General features: G+C 52.3%; 1 protein-coding gene across 2 annotated transcripts in view; it reads left to right on the forward strand.

Annotated features, from left to right (window-relative positions):
- The window catches only part of CFAP77 (cilia and flagella associated protein 77), a 158,511-nt gene extending 146,862 nt beyond the window's left edge, over positions 1-11,649 (forward strand). For both annotated transcript variants that reach the window (XM_064371729.1, XM_064371730.1), the window contains one exon: positions 11,315-11,649. In XM_064371729.1, coding sequence (XP_064227799.1) covers positions 11,315-11,437 — 123 coding nt within the window. In that variant the 3' untranslated portion in view covers positions 11,438-11,649. The remainder of the gene's footprint in view (positions 1-11,314) is intronic.
- Positions 11,650-22,020: the final 10,371 nt, after the last annotated feature.

Here is a 22,020-nt window from a genome sequence, read left to right on the forward strand (position 1 = left end):
CTGTGTCTTCCACTGTAACTCATCCACCTGCAGAGTATTGAACTTGGAGGCTGAAGAAGCTTAGAAGCTGACCTGAGGTTTATGGGAAGTTCACACGCACACCCCACCTTGGGACTGGCGTTACCCAATTATTTTGCTACTAGTGTCTAGCAAACAGCTTCATTGTTCAATTTTGATTTCAACTACTTCTGACTGGCCTTCGCTAATCCTTGCGAATGACCTGGAGCCATTGGTCTGGCTTCGCAAAGGAGCAAATCGATTGTCATTTTCAAAGGCACGAATGCCTAGCTTTCCTTCTGCTCCAGCAAGTCCCGCCAGCCCTGCAGTCAGTCCATGGAGCACAGCTCTGGATTCCTGTTCAGGCTCTGTCACTTAGTAGCTGGGTGTCCTTGGACCAGTGTCCTACCCTTCCCGAACTTCAGTCTCCTCCTCCGTCAAATGACAGTGGTCCCCGGCACCATCCCCTCAAGGTCGCTGCTCCTCCCCATTCCCCAGGCTGGGTGCGGCTCAACAGTGGTGCCGGCACCATTTGAGAACCTACATTAGACCTTGCAGGAAGGCAGGAAGTTTGTTTTCCAAGCTGAGCTTGGCTGTTCTTTGAAATCGCAGCATGTGTCAGCAGGGAGGGTCGGGTCCCGTGTCCTTGATCATCTATTTTTGGACCACAGAGAAATGAGAGCCAGTGACAGAAAAACAATCTAGGGGACCAGATGTCTCAGGAGAGATTGTTACCTTTGTTAATTACTTAAACGACAACCTGCTACATCTGAGCTGACGACCCAGCCTGCTCTCCAACCACGTCCTGCATGAATCTGTGTTCTACCGGGGCCTCTGACCTCCAGCTGCCCTGAACTTGACAGGAATTACTGACCTGGGACTGATCCATAATTTTCAAGTGCCTCTCATTAGAGGAGACAGCCTCTCAATCTTTTAAAGCAAAATCTCTCTCCCAGTCACCTGAGAAGTTGTCACTTAAAAAAAGAAAAAACTAAACTAAAATCTCTATGGCTGTCATTTTTTTTTTTAGCTCTTCAGCAGATTTTTTTTTCTTAATCTGTTTTTTCCCCCGCAGTCCTCCCTTTTGCCTTCTCAGTCTCCAGACCTGGCATTGGAAGCTTGGTGTCCAGTTAGGGGACCTCCATGTGGCCACTGCATGGGGAGGGGGTGTGCACTGGCTCAGCTGCCCTGGCAGTGGGACTGGATCAGGCACTTGGACTCAGAAAGTACCGTGGAAGCCTGGGTACAGCGGCTTACACCTGTAATCCTAGCACTTGGGAGGCCAAGGCGGGCGGATTGCCTGAGCTCAGGGAGTTCGAGACCAGCCTGGGCAACACGATGAAATCCCATCTCTACTAAAATAGAAAAAAAAATTTATTTACAGGTGCACGCCACCAGGTCATGGCGGTGTGCACTTGTAGTCCCAGCTACTCAGGAGGCTGAGACAGGAGAATCACTTGAACCCAGGAGGCTCTCTCTCTCTCTCTCTCTCTCTCTACATATCTCTGGGATGGCTTCGCAAACAACGGCAAGGCATGACACTGGATGGGAGGCTCAAGATGAAACGAACAGCCCCTGCCCTCCCCACATGAAGAGTCCCAGGGCTGTGGCCGCCTGAACCCCCCACCTGTGGCAGAGGCGTCGGGTGGATCAAGTAAGAAGGCAAAGAAAGAGGGAAGGGGAAGAAGGCAAAGGCAGCCCCCTTTTCAGCTTGTGGACCAGAGCCATTCAACCCAGCAGAAGGCTGGTGCCACCCACAAGGGACAGTGGCCAACGCCTCGCCCCCAGGTAGAGGGTGAGGCGTCTAGGATATTTTCTCAGGCGTTGAGGAGAATATAAGCCCCCGTGAAGCTGGATGTGCCCAACAGGAAGGGCCATCGGGAAGTCACATACGTCAGCCAATGACACCAACCACTGGCGACTAAGGTTCCTTTGGCAAAGCTTTGTATCCAAATTTGGAATCCTACCCAAATCTCCAATAAGTGAAACTCCTAAAACAGAGTTACTCTTTCTAAACTGTGTGTGGCATGAGGAGGCCCTCCCTCACCCCAGGTCACCTCCCACAAATGCAGTTTGAACCCCCATTTATGTTTTCATATGAAAAAGAGGAAAAGGCAATAGTCCTGTAGAAATAAAAATGAAATCCTCTCTGCTTCCCTGCCTGGGCTCACGCCCCTCCCTCCCAGAGGCAGAGGCTGGCATGACCTCCGAGAACATTCTTTTCCTTCCGCACCTTTCTGTCTAAGCAGATTCACACATATGCTGGAGCAACATGGGGAGGTGTTTTATGTGTTTTAAATTTTTCATATCAAGGAAATCATGCTTAGGTTCCATTCTGTAAGTTTTCTGTACCTTTTTTTTTTTCATGCAACATTAGGTTTTTGAGATTTATACACATTGGTTCTGATAGCTCTGGAACAACACTATCTTATATAACTTTCTGATAAAAATGTTCTACGTCAGCCGGGCACGGTGGCTCATGCCTGTAATCCCAACACTTTGGGAGGCTGAGGCAGGTGGATCACAAGGTCAGGAGTTCGAGATTAGCCTGGCCGACATGGTGAAACCCTGTCTTAACTAAAAATACAAAAAAATTAGCCAGGCATGGTGGTGCATGCCTGTAGTCCCAGCTACTCGGGAGGCTGAGGCAGGAGAATTGCCTGAACCTGGGAGGCGGAGGTTGCAGTGAGCTGAGATCACATCGTTGCACTCCAGCCTGAGAAACAGGGTGAGACTTCGTCTCAAAAAAATGCTACATCTACCTGTGCACTGCCATTGAGCACTTGGGGTTTGGGGGCTTTTTTTTTTTTTGAGGCAGTGTCTCACTCTGTCACCCAGACTGGAGCACAGGGGTAAGATCACAGATCAGTGCAGCCTCCACCTCCTGGGCTCCAGCTGTCCTCCCACTCAGTCCAGCTGTCCTCCCACTCAGTCTCAGTAGCTGGGACCACAGGTGGGTCCAGCCATGCCTTGCTAATTTTTTTTTTTTTTGTAGAGATGGGGGGTCTTTCTATGTTGTCCAGGTTGATCTCGAACTCCTGAGCTCAAGTGATCCTCCCACCTTGGCCTCCCAAAAAGCTGAAATTACAGGTGTGAGCCACTGCACCTGGCCTACCGAGCACTTGGTATGGGATTAGTGCAACTGAGCAACTAAGTTTTAGATTTTGTTTAATTTTAGTTCACGGACACTGAAATAGCTGCATGTGGCTGGGGGCTGCCATGTTGGGTGAGGCCATTATTAATCCCGCCATTATTACCAATAAATACCATTATAATAATCCCGCCATTATTACCAATCTGATGGGTGTGAAATGCTTTTTTCTCTTGCTTAATGTGCTATTCCCAGATGACGGGTTGGGTTGAGCATACTGTCCTGTTGGTTGGCCAATCCGATTTCCCCTCTGGGAACCATCTGTTCCTTTCTTCTGCCCCCTCTTCTGCTGCGGTGGAACCCCCAGCACCAGCTTCTCTTTCTCTTTGCACATCTGCGTGTGTACTGTTTCCTCAGGGAAGCCTTCTCTGGCCTCAATCAGAGTTGGAGTCTCTGTATCATAAACTCTCACAGAACCTGGTACTGCTTTCGATACTGAACACAACTCTAATTGAAGAATTTCATTGTGTGATTTTATTTTTATTACTAGTTTCTCACTACATCTCGGGGCCTAGCCCCGTCTCTGACACACAGTGGATTGGATCGAGTCCAGTCATGAATACAGAAATACAAGGATGAGGGTCGCGTCTTAGCCCCAGCCCAGGACCCATGGACACCTTCTCTAGGATAGAACCAGTTCATTTCACATGGGGATTTTTCACTGAAAGTAGGACAGATTTTTCAAGCAAGAATACAAAGCAAAACCTCAATAAATACCAAAGGGTCTGACTTGTGAGGATTACTTTGGCACCAAATAAATTGAATTAGAAATCAGTAACAAACCTAACTGATAAAATTGCCTGGAAATGTAAAATCACACTTATAAATAACTTAGGGATCAAAGGAGACATCCAAACAGAAATTAGATAGAAATTAGATTAAAAGAGAACTGAGCAAAAATAAATATACTCAAAACTTGTGAGATGAGCTAAAAGAGAATTTAGAGGGAACACAGTTGCTAATGCTGTGTTATATAAATGCTATTATTGGAGAAAAAAAGAAAGATGAAAGGTAATTAGCTAAGCCAACGACTCTAGATGCCAGAAAAAGAACGACAGAGTAAACGTTAGTGAAATGTCAAAGGTACAATTAAGGATATCAATCAAATGAAAAGTTGGTTCATTGCAAGTGGACTGGAAAACCACAGGTGCTTTCACATGAGTTAGGAAACGGGGCCCAGGGCTCTAGATGCGGAGGCAACGTGAGACCTCGGTTCGGGGATGTGGTGCTTAGGAAGGGGCCTGCTGTCTGGCAGCTGGTCTCAGCTCTGCCCAGGACTCGCAGGAGACCTGGGAGGGTCACTTCCCACCTTCGGACCTTGGGCTTTCCATCTGTAGTATGTGAGAGTTGGAGATTGAATATCCCTAAGGTGTCTTCCAAACCTAGCTCTCTGGGAATGTTTTATTCCGATGCAGTAGCAGAGAGGAAAGGGATGTTATCCCAGGAGGGAGCTATGATTCCCTACCCACATGCAGTGGAAATCTCGTCTAGGATCTAGTAGCTGCTCATCTTCCCTCCCCCATCTTGCTGCTCCCAGCAGCAATGGCTTACTCTCATTTCCCCGAATTCACCCCCATTCCTCCTTCGCCCTTCCTTTGCCCCTGGTTTGCTCCTCCATCCTCCCCAGAGAGCCCTTCCTGAGCCCCAGATGGAGGTGGAGCTCCCCAGTCCGCAATCTTATTAAATAGCTCTTGTCAGCCGGGCATGGTGGCTCACGCCTGTAATCCCAGCACTTAGGGAGGCCAAGGCGGGTGGATCACTTGAGGTCAGGAGTTCAAGACCAGCCTGGCCAACATGGTGAAACCCCGTCTCTACTAAAAAGACAAAAAATAGCTGGGTGTGGTGGTGGATGCCTGTAATCCCAGCTACTCGGGAGGCTGAGGCAGGAGAATCGCTTGAACCCGGGAGGCGGAGATTGCAGTGAGCTGCGATTACACCCTGCACTCCAGCCTGGGCAATGAGAGCAAAATTCCATTTCAAAAAAAAAAAAATAAAGCTCTTGTCTAAATGTCACTAACAATCACAGGTATAGTGTGTTTAGTGACCTCCCAAGACATCTCGCCGGGTCCATGTGGGCTCTGCCTTCCTCACTGGTGTATTTCCAGGGCACTGCGTGGCAGGCAGGGCTCCATCCTTATTTCTGCTCCCCATTCGAACAGGACCAGCTCCTTCACCAACCGGGATAAAGCTGCCCGCCCGGCCGCCCGGCCGGCTCCCAGGGCTGCTAGCGGCTGTGGCATTTGCCTCTTATTTACCTGCATTGTCCTTAGAGCAACTCAGAGCTCCATTCAGCAAAGCTGTCTCCTGCCAAAGCCGTTACAATTTCTTAGCTCCAGGCAGAGACAGACCGCAGATGGCTTAATTTAGAAGCATCTCAGAAGGAATTCCTTGCTCCATAGCTCTTCATCCTTTGACTCCAGGGGTCCGTGGGGTCGTGACCATACAAGGGCTTGAGGCCTGACTTGTAATCAGGTTCCTCATGTGTGGCTGAGCTGCTTTGAGAGGGGGGAGTGTGCACATGGGGCAGGAGCCATGACCTTGCAGCCAGCCACTTTGACTTCACGGACTCCGGGAGCATTTAATAAGAGGCAGTGGAGCTCGTGACTATGGGCTCGGGGCCTAGAGTCTCACAGCCCTGGGTTCAATCTGTGAAATGGGGCAAATGACTTACCTTCTGGGACCTCCACTTTCCCATCTGTGAAATGGAGGGAACAATGGTGCCAGCCTCCCCGGGGTGTTCTGAGGCTTGTGTGAAACACATGCACAGCACCCGGCGAATAGCAGGTCGTTCTTGTCCTAGAGTTGCTGTTGGCGAGGGGCTGAATGTGCCAGTGCCGGCCTCCAGGACAAATTTTGCAGAGAGGCGTCCAGCTGCGAGGCCCTTTGAGGACTGGAACTCCCCTCTCCATTGGTTAGGAATTTGGAGACTTCGTGGATACAGAACAGGCCCCATCTCCCTTCTCTTTCTAAAGGGTCCATCCCACCTGGGGTAAACGCTTCTGCTTGAGTTTGCTTTCATTAGAATCCGCCAGGCCCAGGCGCTAAGCATCTCCTTTGGTTTTCGCCTCCAGACTCTGCCTCACCGGGCCCAGGTGGCACGGCCCCCTCTGACCTCTGTAGATCTGTTTCCCTTCTGGTCCTTCCCACCTCCCTCATCCCAGTTTTTCCAGGGCACATTCAAGTCCCCCCTGGCATGGGAAGCCCTGGCTGGCCAGCAGAGAGGGCAGGCAGGTGCTCTCGACTTCCTTCACTCATCATTCATTCATACATTTGGTCACCCACCCAACCTTGTTTAAACACTTCTCAGATGCCAGGTTCTTTGCCAGGCACTGGGGGTCCCTCAGGGAACAGGCCAGGAGCAGACCCTGCTTCACAGAGGCTGAACCCTTCCTTGAGCTCCCCTCTGGGGTGAATTAACTCCGTGAGATTCCAGTTGGAATGGGAAGTCATCCACATCAGAGGGCACAGGCGACGTGTGTTCTGCCTCTCCCAATGTCAGCACACAGTAGGTGCCAAAATGGGTGTGGTCAGTCACGGGGAGGCGGGGGGAGCCTCTTGTGTCCAAAACACCCCTTTAGAAAACCAAGGGGAAGATGGAACTTGGAACTCTGAAGTGCTGGGGTGTGTGCTTAGCAGTTGCTGGCACACAGTAGATGCTTAATAAATAGTTTTTAGATGGATGGATGGGTGAATGCTTCTGCTTCAGTGAAGTTCCTAAGTAAAGGGAGATTGTGAAACCAAAAAAAATTTCCCATCAGGGTTCTCTTTTGTCCTGGTGTGGTTGGACTGAGCAGCATCTTAGGGCTTCAGTCCTCCAGCCGCCTTCTTGGGATATGAGATGAGTGGGTGCCGGTGAGCCTCCTGCCACCAGCCCGGCCAGCCACAGCCCCATCCACCACAGCCCCGCCCACCATCTCTGCATGCTGATTTGCCCAGGGAATGGCTTGAGGGCTGTATTAGCTTCTAGAAGCTGCTATAACAAGTTGTCACCAATTGGCTGGGCACAGTGGCAAATGCCTGTAATCCCAGCACTTTGGGAGGCTGAGGTGGGCGGATCACCTGAGGTCAGGAGTTCAAGACCAGCCTGACCAACATGGAGAACCCCCATCTCTATTAAAAATACAAAATTAGCCAGGTGTAGTGGCAGGCACCTGTAATCCCAGCTACTCGGGAGGCTGAGGCAGGAGAATCACTTGAACCTGGGAGGCAGAGGTTGCAGTGAGCCGAGATCATGCCACTGAAAGGTGGCTGCCAGGGGCTTGGGGGACGAGGACATGGGGAGCTGCTATTCAAGGGGTGTAGTTTCATTTATGCAAAGTGAATACTCTCTAGAGACCTGCCACACAGCATGTGCCTAGAGTTAACAATAGTGCATATTCCGTACTGTGCACTTGAACATACTGCTAAGAGATCAGATCTTATGTTAAGGGTTCTTACCAAGAAAAGTCCCCAAAAAACAAAACAGTGGAAAACCAGCTGAGCATGCGTAAGCTTTGGAATGGATACTTCTTTGTTTGTTTTGGAGACAGTCTCTGTCCCCTAGGCTAGAGTGTAGTGGTGCGACCATGGCTCACTGCAGCCTCGATCTCCCGAGCTCAATCAATCCTCCCACCTCAGCCTCCCAAGTAGCTGGGACTACAGGCATAAGCCTGGCTGATTTTTGTATTATTTGTTGCCTAGGCTGGTCTCTAATTCTTGGGCTCAAGCAATCCGCCTACCTTGGCCCCTCAAAGTGCTGGGATTACAGGTGTGAATCACCTTATCTGGCCATTATTTTTTATTGTAGTGATGGTTTCAGGGCTGTTTGCATATGTCCAAACTCATCAAATTTTATCAAAAAAATGCAGGTTTTTCAGGTTATGTAGATCAATTTACCTCAAGATTCTTAAAAATATCTTTTAAAAAAGTAAAATTAACTTTGGGAGGTCAAAGGAGGAGGGTCATTTGAGGCTAGGAGTTCCAGACCACTCTGGGCAACATGTCGAGACCCCTGTCTCTACAAAATATACAAAACTTAGCCGGGCATGGTGACTTGCACCTGTAGTCCTAGCAATTGGAGGGGACGCAGGAGGATCCCTTGAGTCAGGAGTTCGAGGCTGCAGTGAGCTGTGATTGTGTCACTGCACTCCAACCTGGGTAACAGACTGAGATCCTGACTCAGAAAAAAAAAAAAAAAAGAAAAATTATTATTACAGTGACATTGTAACAACATGGATAGCTGTTTTCACATGCTAAACACTTTGCAAAGCCAAATATAAATTGTTATTATTACTATTTAAAAAATACGTATGTGAAAAAAACGCCTGTGTTCTAAAAAACAAACAAGAAGGCACCATTGGTGACTGGCCACCAGAGACACCACGATTGCCAATCTGGATGCCACTGAAGGCCATGGAGACCCCAGGTCCGAGCTGGCTGGACACCAGGGTGGCTGCATGCCTGGAGCCTCCGAGTCTGATGCACCTGTCTTCCTAAACATCTCTAGCTGCCTTTTTTGAGACCGAATCTCACTCTGTTGCCCAGGCTGGAGTGCAGTGGCACCATCTCGGCTCACTGCAACCTCCACCTCCTGGGTTCAAGCAATTCTCCTGCCTTAGCCTTCCAAGTGGGTGGGACTACAGGTGCCCACCACCACATCTGGCTAATTTTTGTATTTCTAGTAGAGATGGGGTCTCACCATGGTAGCCAGGCTGGTCTCAAACTCCTGACAAGTGATCCGCCCACCTCGGCCTCCCAAAGTGCTGGGATTACAAGTGTGAGCCACTGCGCCCAGCCTCTAGCTGCCTTTTAGGAGCCATGGGCCTCAGGAAGATCATGTCACAGAGTGAAAATCAGGCCACCACTCGCCAGAAGGTCCCAAAAGTGTCCTTTGTCCACGGACTATTTTCCTCCTGCGCTCTGTGCAGGGCCTTCTCCCTTCTCAACGTGTCTTGTGAGGCTATTTGGACATTTTTCTGAAACTTTGAGATTGAGCTGAGAACACGATCGTGGTTTGATTAACAGAAATGAGCTGCACAACACACACCCAGCCGTGGGGCCAGGTGGGCACGGGGTGACTGTGCTGCGGGCCCTGACTCGGGGGGAGCTCAGTAGCTTTTGGGCTGGGCTCAGGCTGTTCCCTCAGTTGCAAGATTCCCAACGCAATTCTGAGACAAACCCAAAAAATCTGAAAACTGAGGCTGGGGCTGGGCAAAAATTAGCCAGGCGTGGTGGTTCGTGCCTGTAATCCCAGCTACTCTGGAGGCTGAGGCAGGAGAATCACTTGAAGCTGGGAGGGGGAGGCTGCAGTGGGCCAAGATCACACCACTCTACTCCAGCCCTGGCGACAGAGCAAGACTTCATCTCAAAAAAAAAAAAAGAATCCAGCATTTAGAGTCCACAGGTTGGGGGTCACCAATTCCCTGTGGGGGCAGCCCTGAACCACATTCTGCTCTGGGCCTCTGTTCCCTCATCTGTGAAATGGTAAGCGCAGTCCGAGGGGGATTCCACAGGGCCCCGAGCGCAGACACTTTCCCTACAAGCCCCTCTTTATCTTCCCTCTACCTCCTTTTCATATTTTACCCTCTCCCCATTCTCTTTTTCTGTCACCTTTCGTCACCCTAACCTGCAGCGCCATGGGCTTAGCTAACCACTCCGGGGTGGCCAACCCTGGCCTGGATTCTTGATAAGAACCCTATGGCTGTCCCAGGCGTGGGTCCTGCTTTATCCTGAAGCCACTGCAGAGCCTTCAGCTGCTCCTGCAAATCCAAAACAGACCTGCCCTGCCCACCCTCGACCTCAGCCACTGCATCCCCTCACAAACCAGGGCCAGCATGCATGCTACCCCCTTTGCCCTCGAACCCCAGCTCATCCATCAAGACCCCCTGTAGGTATCTCTTCCCCAGGACCCACGCGATTTGTTCTCACTGCACACTCCCCAGCCCTCTGTCCATTGTAATGAAATAGCCGTGTAGTCACTGTTAGACGTCTGCTCTCTTCTAGATTAAAAGCTCCGTGAGGGTAGAGCCAGGTCTCTCTGGCTTACTGCTGTATCCCCTGCATCTGACACAGAGTTGTGTTAATAAACATGCATTTTGTGAATTAACGGATGCATAGAAGCCCAGATGGGTGAATGAACACGTGAGCCCAAACCCTTTCCACCCCGCACCGCCCTTAGGTCATCCCAAAGGAGAAATGCCAAGTCAGGAGGATGTTGTGCTCAGTTAATGGGATGGATTTTGCAGCACTTGGAGGTGATGTAACAGACACAGTGGACACCAGGAAACAAGGCGGGGTCTTCACCCACCACCATTTCTTGAGAAGAAAGTGCAGGCTGAGATACCAATTGCACAAAATCTTAACTCAAGAGGCTCCCACTGCTTGGATCTGTCTCCCTCGCATTTTTTTTTTTTTTTTCTGATTTGTTCTTGAGCTCTGGTTCTGGTGCTGCTGACATTCAGCTCTTGACTCCTAAGGTGGCTGCCACTGGGCAGGAGGGAAGTGACCTAATTCCCAGCAAGGGAGTACAGACAGGGCCAGGAGGTCCCCCTTGGAGAGGGTGGCTTGTTTGCATTTTTTTTTTTTTTAAGACAGAGTCTCCCTCTGTCATCCAGGCTGGATTGCAGTGGCACAGTCTCGGCTCACTGCAACCTCCACTTCTAGGTTCAAGTGATTCTCCTGCCTCAGCCTCCTGAGTAGCTGGGACTATAGGCGCACGTCACCATGCCTGGCTAATTTTTGTATTTTTAGTAGAGATGAGGTTTCACTATGTTGGTCAGGCTGGTCTTGAACTTCTGACCTCGGGATCCGCCCACCTCGGCCTCCCAACGTGCTGGGATTACAGGCGTGAGCCACCGCACCCAGCCTGTTTGGGGTTTGTGATGATGGAAAAGCAATGTGTGAAGGACACTGGCTACCAGGTCCCACTGCATGGTGGTCTGGTCACGGTCCGGTGACATTTGTTCTGCATGCTGTTCCCCAGGGGACGAACACCTCCCCCAGGCAGCCACTGCTCTCTGCCCTGCGCTCAGCACCAGGAGGCTCCCAGCCCTTGCTGTTACTTCCTCCCTCTTACAGCTATTTTTATCATTACTCTAAGACGGAAGTAGGGGGCGGGCAAGGGGAGCAACTGGAGTGAGCTGCGGCAAAGACTCCCCTCGCCCACCCGCTCGTCCCTTCTGTTCACAGGTGGGTCGCCATCTCGATACGTTCCCCACGGAGGCCGATCGACAGCGAGCACTGAAAGCCCACCGGGAAGAGTGTGCCGTGCGCCAAGGCACGCTGCGGATGGGCAACTACACCCACCCCTAGACCCTCCCTCGCCTGCCACAGAAAACCATCTTGACGTAGTGGAAAATTCCCAGAAGGACTCCCTGTCTTGCCCCAACCCTGACATTCCCCATTTTTAGGCAGGTTCTGCTTCGAGGACCTCAGTTTCAAGTCTTAGGTTAATAGTTTTTGGTGAGAGTCCCCGCTTTTACATTAGTCAACGTTAGTCTCCACTTAGCCTCAGTGACGCTCTACCTGGGGCTTCCTCCTGCTCCTCCTCCTCCTCCTCCTCCTCCTCCTCCTGCTCCTCCTGCTCCTCCTGCTCCTCCTCCTCCTCCTGCTCCTCCTCCTCCTCCTCTTCCTCCTCCTGCTCCTCCTCCTCTTCCTCCTCCTGCTCCTCCTCCTCCTCCTCCTCTTCCTCCTCCTCCGGCAGGCTCACCCTGCCTCTTCTCAAGCCCTCACCTGCCAAGACAAACCCAAATTACAAGACAATATTTTAGACTCCAGGCTAAGGGTCGACTCTATGGTTCTGCCCATTAAGCATTCAGAATGGCCTGTGTATTTCCTGCAGAAAGCATGACAGTGACACGTTTTGAAAGCCCTCATTTTCTATTCCAAACATGAGTTTTAATTGCTCTTTTTGGGATGCCTGATGTCTCATCACAGCAGTATTATCTCTCTGGGACCTCTGACAGCAGGAAGAGCCAATGGTTCATTACCCGAGCCTGCCCCCGCCTCACAGTGCTGGGGCCCTGTTAATCAGGCAGACCAAGATGGACTCCTCCCGCAGGACTGACTTTGGAAGGTCACCCCCTCTGGAAAAAGGGAGACTTCTGGGTGGGCGAGGGGGTAGACTGCAGGAACACGGGCCGCTGAGCTTCTCAGCCAAACTCCCGGGCGCTTCCTCACTCGGCCTTTCTGTGTGTTCTTTGGTTTCTCTCTGCAAATTATATGCTGATCTATTTTAAATTTAAAATGCTATTTGTCATCCTCCTCTTGTGTCTTTATTTGAAAACTAGTGAGCAAACCAGCCTCAAAGCCACCAAATGAGGGTGCTGCCACATAGAGGCTTCTCAAGGTAGGCTACCCTCCGACACATCCCAGCCACATCTTTTCTCAGGGAGGCAAATTCTCAAGTTTTAAATATCATTTCTAATCTGAGGATTTCTTTTTTCTTTTGACGGAGTCTTACTCTGTCGCCAGGCTGGAGTGCAGTGGCTTGATCTCAGCTCACTGCAACCTCCGTCTCCCGGGTTCAAGCGATTCTCCTGCCTCAGCCTCCCACATAGCTGGGACTACAGGCGTGCGCCGCCACACCCAGCTAATTTTTGTATTTTTAGTAGAGACGGGTTTTCACCATGTTGGCCAGGCTGGTCTCGATCGCTTGACCTCATGATCTGCACGCCTTGGTCTGCCAAAGTGCTGGGATTACAGGCCTGAGCCACCACACCCGGACAAGGCTTTCTTAATGTTGATCTTCAACCTGGGAACCCCAGACTCTTTTTTTTGAGACAGTTTCACTCTTGTTGCCCAGGCTGGAGTGCAATGGAGCTATCTCAGCTCACTGCAGCCTCCACCTCCCAGGTGCAAGTGATTCTCCTGCCTCAGTCTCACGAGTAGCTGGGATTACAGGCAGGTGCCACCATGCCCAGCTAATTTTCGTATTTTTAGTAGAGACAGGGTTTCACCATGTTGGTCAGGCTAGTCTCAAATTCCTGACCTCAGGTGATCCACCCTCCTCGGCCTCCCAAAGTGCTGTGATTACAGGCGTGAGCCACCGCGCCCGGAACCCAGACTCATTTATCCAGCTGCCCACTCAGCGTCTCCACTTGAGTGTCTGGCATTTACTGTTAATCGACACAGCCGAGGCAGACACTTGAACTTTTTTCTGCCAAACTTGCTTCTCCCTCTGTCTTTCCCATCTCATAAGTGAGACCACCGTCCACCTAGCTGCTGAAGCCAAAATTCTTCAATATTCAGTTTCCTTCATCCCTCCAGTCTCCCAGGCAGGCAGAGTCTGAGGAGGCTGGCCGTGAGCTGGCGGTAGCATGCCATGCCACGGAAGAGTGCAAAGCCCAGCGCAGCCCAGCGATTTCCGTGTGATTTTGAGCACCAGTGCTAGCCTCTCTGTGCCTCGTCTTGGAGACAGGACCCACACATCACAAACTGTATCTTTTTTTTTTTTTTTTTTTTTGAGATGGAATGTCCCTCTTGTTGCCCTGGCTGGAGTGCAATAGCGCAGTCTTGGCTCACTGCAACCTCCACTTCCCGAGTTCAAGCGATTCTCCTGCCTCAGCCTCCCGAGTAGCAGGGATTACTGGCATGCACCACCACGCCCGGCTAATTTTGTATTTTTAGTAGAGACGGGGTTTCACCGTGTTGTCCAGACTGGTCTCAAACTCTCGATCTCAGGTAATTTGCCCACCTTGGCCTCCCAAAGTGCTGGGATTACAGGCGTGTACCACCGCACCCAGCCACAGACTGTCTTCAAGCTAAATTAGATGACCATTACATTAAAGAATGCATATGATATGATTAGCACAGGAGCTCGCACTTTTAAGCAATAGATTCACATGAATTATTATTTTCTTCTTATCACTAAAGCACACTGCTAAGGTGTCGACCAGAAGTCTGTGAGACACTAAGAGACGGGGCGGGGCAGGATGCTCACGGGGACAGAAGTCTTTCATCCAGATACATCCAGAAGCTCAAGGATATTTTGAATCAAGCCCACTCTTTCGCTCTGAAATCTCCTACGGAAGGGGAGGAGCACATCAGGAGGCAGAAGAGTTTCCTGAAGAACCCAAAATTGGCCCCACTGTGGCAACAGAGAGAGATGCGCTCCCAGGCCTGCTTTCCCCAGGACCTGGGCCGAGGCAGGCAGGACGGGCTCAACCAGGAAATCTCTTTTGTTTCTCCAATCACTCCTAGCCCCCTTTGCTGTGGGACCTACGAGGGCGACGGCAGATGCCCTGGGAGCACCACCATGGGTGCTCTCTGGAGTCCTCTGGGTGCTCCCAGCCCGGGCTGGAAGCCGTACTCAGTAGAGAGACCCTCAGCTCCTTGTCCTACAGCGCCACCCACTGGCGAGTCTGAGTCAGAGGCGGCGGAGATTCCCAGCCCTTCCCTCCCTCCTGGCGTCCTTCCCCCACCAAGCCTGGTTCTTCCCTCCTCATTAATTATCTGTGACTGCACAAAGCCCCGGGTCTAACTCTGGCCTGATTCTACCTTCTTGGGTATCCTGTCACCTCAGCCAAACCCCTGTCCTCACCTGAGCTGACCCTGGCTGGGGCAACTACCTGCCCTTTATGACCGACCCTGTTAGAGTCCCCACAGCGTCCAGCCTGGAAGGGCCTTGGGAATTATCTTGTTCGTCTCCCTCCACTGCCATTTCCCCAGGTTCATAGGTGGAAAGTGGCCATGAAAGGAAGCCTGAGTCCACTCAGGAAGCCAGGGCAGTGAACTCCCCCAGGCCGTGACACCCACGACACGTTCCAGAGCCTGCCCCCTAAACTCCCTTCCCAAAGAAAAATGGATGGAAATGGGGAGAGCCTAGCTTTCCATCCCAAGTCCTCCCAATCCCGCGCCAACAAATGCCGGGTAAGCATGTGTGTCGTTGGACGTATGGCTTTGCACTTCTGTTTAGGCTGATTTCCTCACTGGTTGGCATTTAGAAACATTCTACCTCCTGGTTGAGTTTCTTGGCAACACTTTATCAGCAGTATAACCAAAGACGCCTAAAGGCACTGTCTCCACAGGCCCAGGAGGCAGCTGGTCTGGGCCCTCACCTGGCCTGCTTGAAGTTCTCTGAAGTCCCCTCCAAGGTGAGAGGGAGGCAGCACCACACTGATGTGTACCTGGCAAGATAGACAGGGTAAGTGCAGGACTGCCGGTGCCAGAGCATGGAGATGGAGCCTTTGGGAAGGGGACTGATGAAGATGGGGGGGTGCTGGAGGACAGCAGGAGACAAGGCGGGGTCTTCACCCACCACCACTTCTTGAAAAGGAAGGGCAGACTGACATACCGATGGCCCAAAATTTTTTTTTTTTTTTTTTTTTTTTTAGACGGAGTCTTGCTCTGTCGCCAGGCTGGAGTGCAGTCAGTGGTGCAATCTCGGCTCACTGCAACCTCCACCTCCCGGGTGCAAGTGATTCTCCTGCTTCAGCCACCGAGCAGCTGGGACTAGTGTGCCACCACACCCAGCTAAATTTTTTTTTTTTTTTTTTTTTGAGACAGAGTCTCACTGTGTCACCCAGGCTGGAGTGCAGTGGCGTGATCTCAGCTCACTGCAACCTCCACCTCCTAGGTTCAAGCAATTCTCCTGCCTCAGCCTCCCAAGTAGCTGGGACTACAGGCACATGCCACCACACCCAGCTAATTTTTGTATTTTTAGTAGAGACAGGGTTTCACCATATTGGCCAGGCTGGTCTTGAACCCCTAACCTTGTGATCCGCCCACCTCGGCCTCCCAAAGTGCTGGGATTACAGGGGTGAGCCACCGCGCCTGGCACAAAATCTTAACCGAAGAGGCTCCCACTCTTTGGATCTGTCTCCCTTGCATTTTTTTTTTTTTTCTGATGTGTTCTTGAACTCTGGTTCTGGGTACTAGTGACGTTCAGCTCTTGACTCCTATGGAGGCTGCCACTGGGCAGGAAGGAAGTGACCTACTTCCCAGCAAAGGAATGCAGACAGGGCCAGGAGGTCTCCCTTGGAACATCCAGCAGAAGACTAAGGGTGGTAGACCTCCTTAGCATCCATACAGGGGCAGGACAGACCTCCCAGATGAAAGGTCCAGCTCTCCTCCCACACTCACCCCCACTGACTTCAGTCCATGGCCAGATTTTTAGAGCCCACGTTTCATTCTGTCTCCATCTCTAAGATATAACCATATGATTAATAATTTCCTTGGCCAGAAGAAATAAGAGGGCTCGGAGTCTCCCTGTTGTGGAGGAATGGTAGCCATAGGCAAATGGCCAGGCACGTCTGCTGCCTGCCTAGCAGGGGCTCCTGGAAGCACTGCTCACAGGCCACAGACCCAGTGCTAGTCCCAGGGAGCTCCCTGGATCCAGACAAAGTTGGTCTGGCTTTTTAAATTCAGCCATCCCAGCACCCCAACTAGTGTTGGTTTGGAAACCACAAATTTAGAAGTCCAGAGAAGACGCAATGCTGCAGCAGCATGCTGACCCCAGCCCAGGTGCTGAGATGCGCCCCCATGGCGGCCAGACAGGTCTGTGTCTCCAACCAAACACCTTTTGAATTTATCCTTGTGAATCCAGTCATTCTTTCTGCTGTACTTATTTTTACTTGGGGAAATCCTTTGATGCTTAAAATCATCATTAAGGAAAAATAAATCCAGGTTGGCTTTTTATAGGGTTCCTAGAGTTGAATGCAGGTAACTTATACACTTGAATCCACAAATGGGAAATTATCTATCAAAGGGATTTAGATCATGGGCACCAATGCATTCTGTGGGCTCCATTAGAGTGGGTCATCTCTGCCACACTCTCCACGACTCACCAGCATTTAGCATGATGCACAGGATGGAGGGTGTGCTAGGAAGGAAGGAAGGGAGGGAAAAAGGGAGGGAGGGAAAAAGGGAGGGAGGGAGGGAGAGAGAGAGGGAGGGAAAAAGAAGCAGGGAAGGAGGCAGTGGGGAGGGAAAGAGGAAGAAGAGGAGGGTGAGAGGGAGAAGAGAGAGTAAGAGGGGAAGGAAGAAAAGGAGGGAGGGAAGGGGCAGGAAGGGAGGGAGGAGGAGATGATGGGAAGGAAGGGAGAAAGGGAGGAGGGGAGGAAGAGAGGAAGGAAGGGAGGAAGGAGAGGAGAAAGGAAGGAAGGGAGGAAGGCAGGGAAGAATGAAAAGAGGAAAATAAAAACTATGGTATCTTCCTGGTTTCAGGAGCTCTGTGAGGTTTTAAGCTTAAAAATAAAACAAAACAAACAAACAAAAAAAACCCATGTAAGAACAGCATGACCTTGAAGCCCATAAATTGCCCAAATCCTTGTCCAACCCAACTGTTTGCTGAGCACAGAGATGGAACCCAGACCTGGTGCCTGTATTATTCAAATCCTCTGCCCACTCCACCTTAAAAACTGGTTTTGCTAGGAAGACCCTGGGTAAAGGTGGGTGCTGTCTTTTCTAGGAGGGCTAAGGAGACAAGCCTGAGGGCTCAAACCTGCCAGAGGAGAAAGGCTGTAGCTATTATTAACAGCAGTTGTACTATGAATTACATAATCGCTATTCTTCAAGGCTGCAGCCAAGTGCCAAGATTCCTCATACAGACCATGGGAAATGGGCAACAACATCCCCACCCTACGGCTGGAAGAAAAAACAGCTCAGAAAAGTGACTTGCCTTTAAAAAAGAAAGAAAGCGATTTGCTCAAGGTCACAGAGTGCATTTCGGACTAGGATGAGACGGGCGAGGCACTCACGTCAGCGGCAAAGTCTAAGAGGTGCCAAAAAACTCAGGAACCAAAACAAATGATATTTAATACGACATTTTTTAAAGCAAAATTTTAAAATTCATGACAGGTAAAATATCATTTTAAATAACATCTTACATGACCTGACCCACCTCCTTCATCTCAATCCCAGCCCTGGATTCTAGAGTCTAGAGAATTTGAACTCAAGTCTGACCAATTCCGAGTCTGTCCTCAACACCCCCAGCCCATATGCTACCCCTAGACCCAGCTATGCAGAAGCTTGAGCAGCCCTAGTATGAGCCCTGTGTTTAAGCTACCATTCATAAGGGAGGAGAGAGCACTTTGGGACCATTCTCAAAAAGCTTTGGGCAGATCTCTCTGTGTGGCTCTGCCTGGGGACCTAGGTGAGCAAAACTGGCGGAAACAACCCATTTGCTAGCTCCAGGGCTGAGAGGTGTTACCTGGAGAGGAAGGTGGGGCTGGGAGAAAGTTGCTAAGAGCCTGGACCTAGCAAGGGGCTCAGGCTCTCCCAAGTCCATCACTGACCCAAAGCCAAACCCAAGCCAAGAGCCCCAGGTGGACAAGAAGGATGTGGATTCTACAGCCAGGTGGCTTCTAAACAACCAGGGGGACTCTCCCAACCTTGCCCCTCACTGCCACATTCCAATGTTAATGCCTTTGTACCCAAGGGAAAGCTGAGGTCTAGGCAAGAGAGATGAGCTGTCCAGAGTGGGGGCAGCGCCAGAGCCTTCTGGGGGCTTCTCCATGCACCTGCCTCCCCTGCCCCTGGAGAAGAGCAACAGCTGCTTCTCTGTGGTCGGCTCTCTGGGTGTGGCTAGGAGGTCTTGGACCTGCTAGGGCTCTAAATCCATCAAGAGGCTAAAGGTCTAAACAAAAGCAACACCAAAGGACTGGGCAGGCAAGGACTGGAATTGGAAGCGAGCCATTTCAAGAGGAAGTGGAAGTTGGGGGTGGGAGGAGTTGGAGGCTTGAAAAGAGAGCGCAGAGAACACAGAACTTGGACACTGGGGTGGCAATTCTGGCTCTTGGTTAAGACTGAATGATCCTGGGGACCCTGGCCCTGGATGCACCCTTATCACAATAATTTTCATTTTTTTGAGGGTCCCAGTGCACCCCTTCCAGGCCCTTGGGGAATTGCTGGGAGTGGGGAGCGGGTGCTGGGGAGAGGGGCCTGACCTCTGCTGTGTGGCCAGGGGCTCAGAGAAGTTGAGCCTATTGCCAAGGCTCACCCCCAGCTCCTTTAGACCTGGAAGCCCTGATACCCCACCCGACTAGCGAGGCTTCTTTCCCAAAGGCTGGAAGGTAGGGTGGACTCAGGGCCTCTTGGATATGAGTAAAATGCCAGTTCCTGGGCTCCTACCCAGCTAAAAAGGAGCTCAGGTGAGCGCCCAAAAACCTCTTCGGCTGTGGACAGGGTGAGATGCAAGACCCACCCTGAAAATGGGGAAATCAGAGGCACCTGCATGGGGCTGCAAATCCCCAGATCGGAACAAAACGATGTTACTAAGAGAGGGCTGAATCCTAGAGTAAATTTCAAACGAAATAAATCGCACCGCACATTTTAGATGATGATAGATGCCGGTAACTTAATACCAATGATAGTGTACTAACAACCCGCTAATATTCTTTGGCTCCAAGAAGTAGGGCAAAACCGGCTGGGGCGGCAGGAGGTCCGGCTTGGCCGTTCTTTCCCACCGGGAGAGGTTGGAGCCACCCTCACTGCCGGCCGCTCTCGATCGATCGCAGCTCCCCTCGCTCCGAGGCTTCGCTGTCTTCGCTGGGTCCGGGATCCAAACCCCAACCCAAGAGCCAAAGGCCAGAAAAGGCCCTGGCGTTGCCAGCTGCTTGTCGCCTTGGGGAGGGGCGGCTAGGGACCGCCCGGGGCAAAGGAGGACAGAGGAGCATGCGGACGCTCTGGGAACCAGGCGGTCCCGTGGATGCTCGGCCAGGGGCATCGCCCTGGCTGGCAGGCGGGTCGTGGGGCAGAGGGGGCTCGCCGTCGTTTTCAGTGAGGACCTCGGTGCTCCAGGGAAGATGAGATTCCTCCGGGGATGCCTTCGCAGGCCTGGAAACAGGAGGTGGAGTGGCCGATGGGGAGGGAAGTGGGGTCTCCAGAGAGGCCCAGAGCAGGAGCGAGGCCAAGCTGGGGGCTGGCCTGGAAGAGCCAGGGCAGCCCGCTGTCCTCTTGATTTATGGCCCCCTCCCCATCCACCAAACTGAAATAAGCGGCCGGCCCGGCCCGGCACGCCGCGGGAGGCGCCCACTGCAGCGGCCGCCGCCGATCCCGGGCCTGGGCCTCCCGCCCTCCCGCCTCCCCGACAGCTTGCAGCCGAGCCGGGCCACAGTCCCCCGGGAGCCGCCCGTCCTTACCCCCAGCCTGGCCGGCGGCGGGGCCGCTTCCAATCTGCCGGCGGGCACAGAGGGAGAGCGCGGGGAGCTGGGCGCGAGGCCACCGCCGACCTAGCCCGAGGGAAGAGAAAGTTTTTGCTCCACCCGACCGCCGCGCGGGGCTGCCCCCCGGAGAATTTTGGGTTTTGAGGGGCATGCGGGTGCCTCACGATTTGCTGCGGTCTCGGACGCTGAGCCCGACGTAGGGGCCGGGGTAGTTTCTTGGGGGCTGGGGGTGGTGGCAGGGGCGCACGGGCAGGGCTGGAAAGGCCTGGCTTCCTGGGGGTGCGGCGGGAAAAGGGCGCCTCTGACCCGCCCGGCCTCGATGCAGGCGTTCGGACTCCGCTCTGTCGGCCCTTTAGCCGCAGACCCAGGTTGCGATCCCTGGGGCTGTGCAGAGAGGATCCAAGCCTGGGACACACTTCGGATCTGCCGGCGGTCCTTGGCCCCAACACCCGGGGCCGACCCTAGAAAGGCGCTGAACTGGAGCCCGTGATGGGGCGGGAAGGGCGAGGGGGCACCTGATTCACAATGAAAAGGCCACGTTTCCAGAGCTGCCTTGAAAATGCATCCCTGGACGAGCTCTGGCTCTGCGTGGAATCAGAAGCCGTTAGCAGGCGTCTACACTCGCACTCGGAAGCTCTAGCGCGGGTCCTGTTCAGAGGTACAACAGCACCAGCCCCCCAGGAGCTGCCCATGGGAGAGGCCATCAGCGAGGGGGAGGGGGAGAAGGGGTTACTATTTCCTTTGTCCCTTGCGCTGCCTCCCTTGGGCCACACGGATTTCTCGAGGTCTCCCTAACGCCCCAGACACCATCTTCCCGAGTGCTCCAACCTCACCCTGAAGTGAAGCCATCGTTCTGGTCACTTCCTGGGCAGACACCTGGCTTTCCCCACCCCCTCCAGGCCCACAGGGTCCCAAGAGGGCAGAGAGACAGGACTGCAAATTGTCCTACAGGGGAAACACCGAGAGCCCAAAAGAAATGCCCCAAACAACATAACTTGAATTTTCTTCCCCGCACTAGAAAAGGGGTTCTTGGCGCGTGCGAATACACACACACACACACACACACACACACACACACACACACACTTCTTTCTCCGCTGGATTTAGTCCCTTTCTGCTGCTGGAGAAAGAAAAACGGAGGAAGAAAAAGGATCCAGACAGACCTTCGGACGAATAATTGGGATAATTGTGGGAAAGGGTCGGGGAGCACTAAAAAAGCCCAGCGCACATCCTAACCCACCGCAGCGGCAGCCGGCTCGGCCCCCTCCCCGCCAGCCGTACCCCCCTCGGCTAATCACCCTCATTAGGAGCTTCGTCACCGGCCTAATGAAAGCAAACCGTGTGGAAATCGCCGGTAAACAGTTGGGTCTGTGCTGTAATTAATTCAGTGTCTCTTTTAATCAAACTGAAAGGGAATCGGGCAGCGGCTTGCGGAGCCGTGACATCACCCCCAAAATCGGCCAGAGCCAATCAGCGTCATCACTCCGGGGACACGTGGGCAAGTCCCCTTTAAAAAAAACACAACACAACGGAAAAAAAAAGAAAGAAACAAAAAAAAACCCAGACCCAAAGTAAAAGTGACACAAGTTCATTTTTTAAAGGAAGGGGGGGAGGAGAAGGCGCGCGCGGACCGGTGGAGAGCTGCCGCCAAGGATCAGGGAGGCGCTGTCCACGGTGCTGACGGGCCCCTGGAGCGGCGAGGGCGCGGAGAGAGGACCTCCCCGGCCAGGTGGAGCGTCATGAGCCGCGGGCAGCCGCCGCCGCTCTCCGCGGTGCTGATGCCGCCAGGTG

This window comes from Aotus nancymaae, unplaced genomic scaffold (genome assembly GCF_030222135.1).
Source record: "Aotus nancymaae isolate 86718 unplaced genomic scaffold, 86718_ANA_hifiasm-v0.15.2.pri h1tg000158l, whole genome shotgun sequence".
Lineage (NCBI taxonomy): Eukaryota > Metazoa > Chordata > Mammalia > Primates > Aotidae > Aotus > Aotus nancymaae.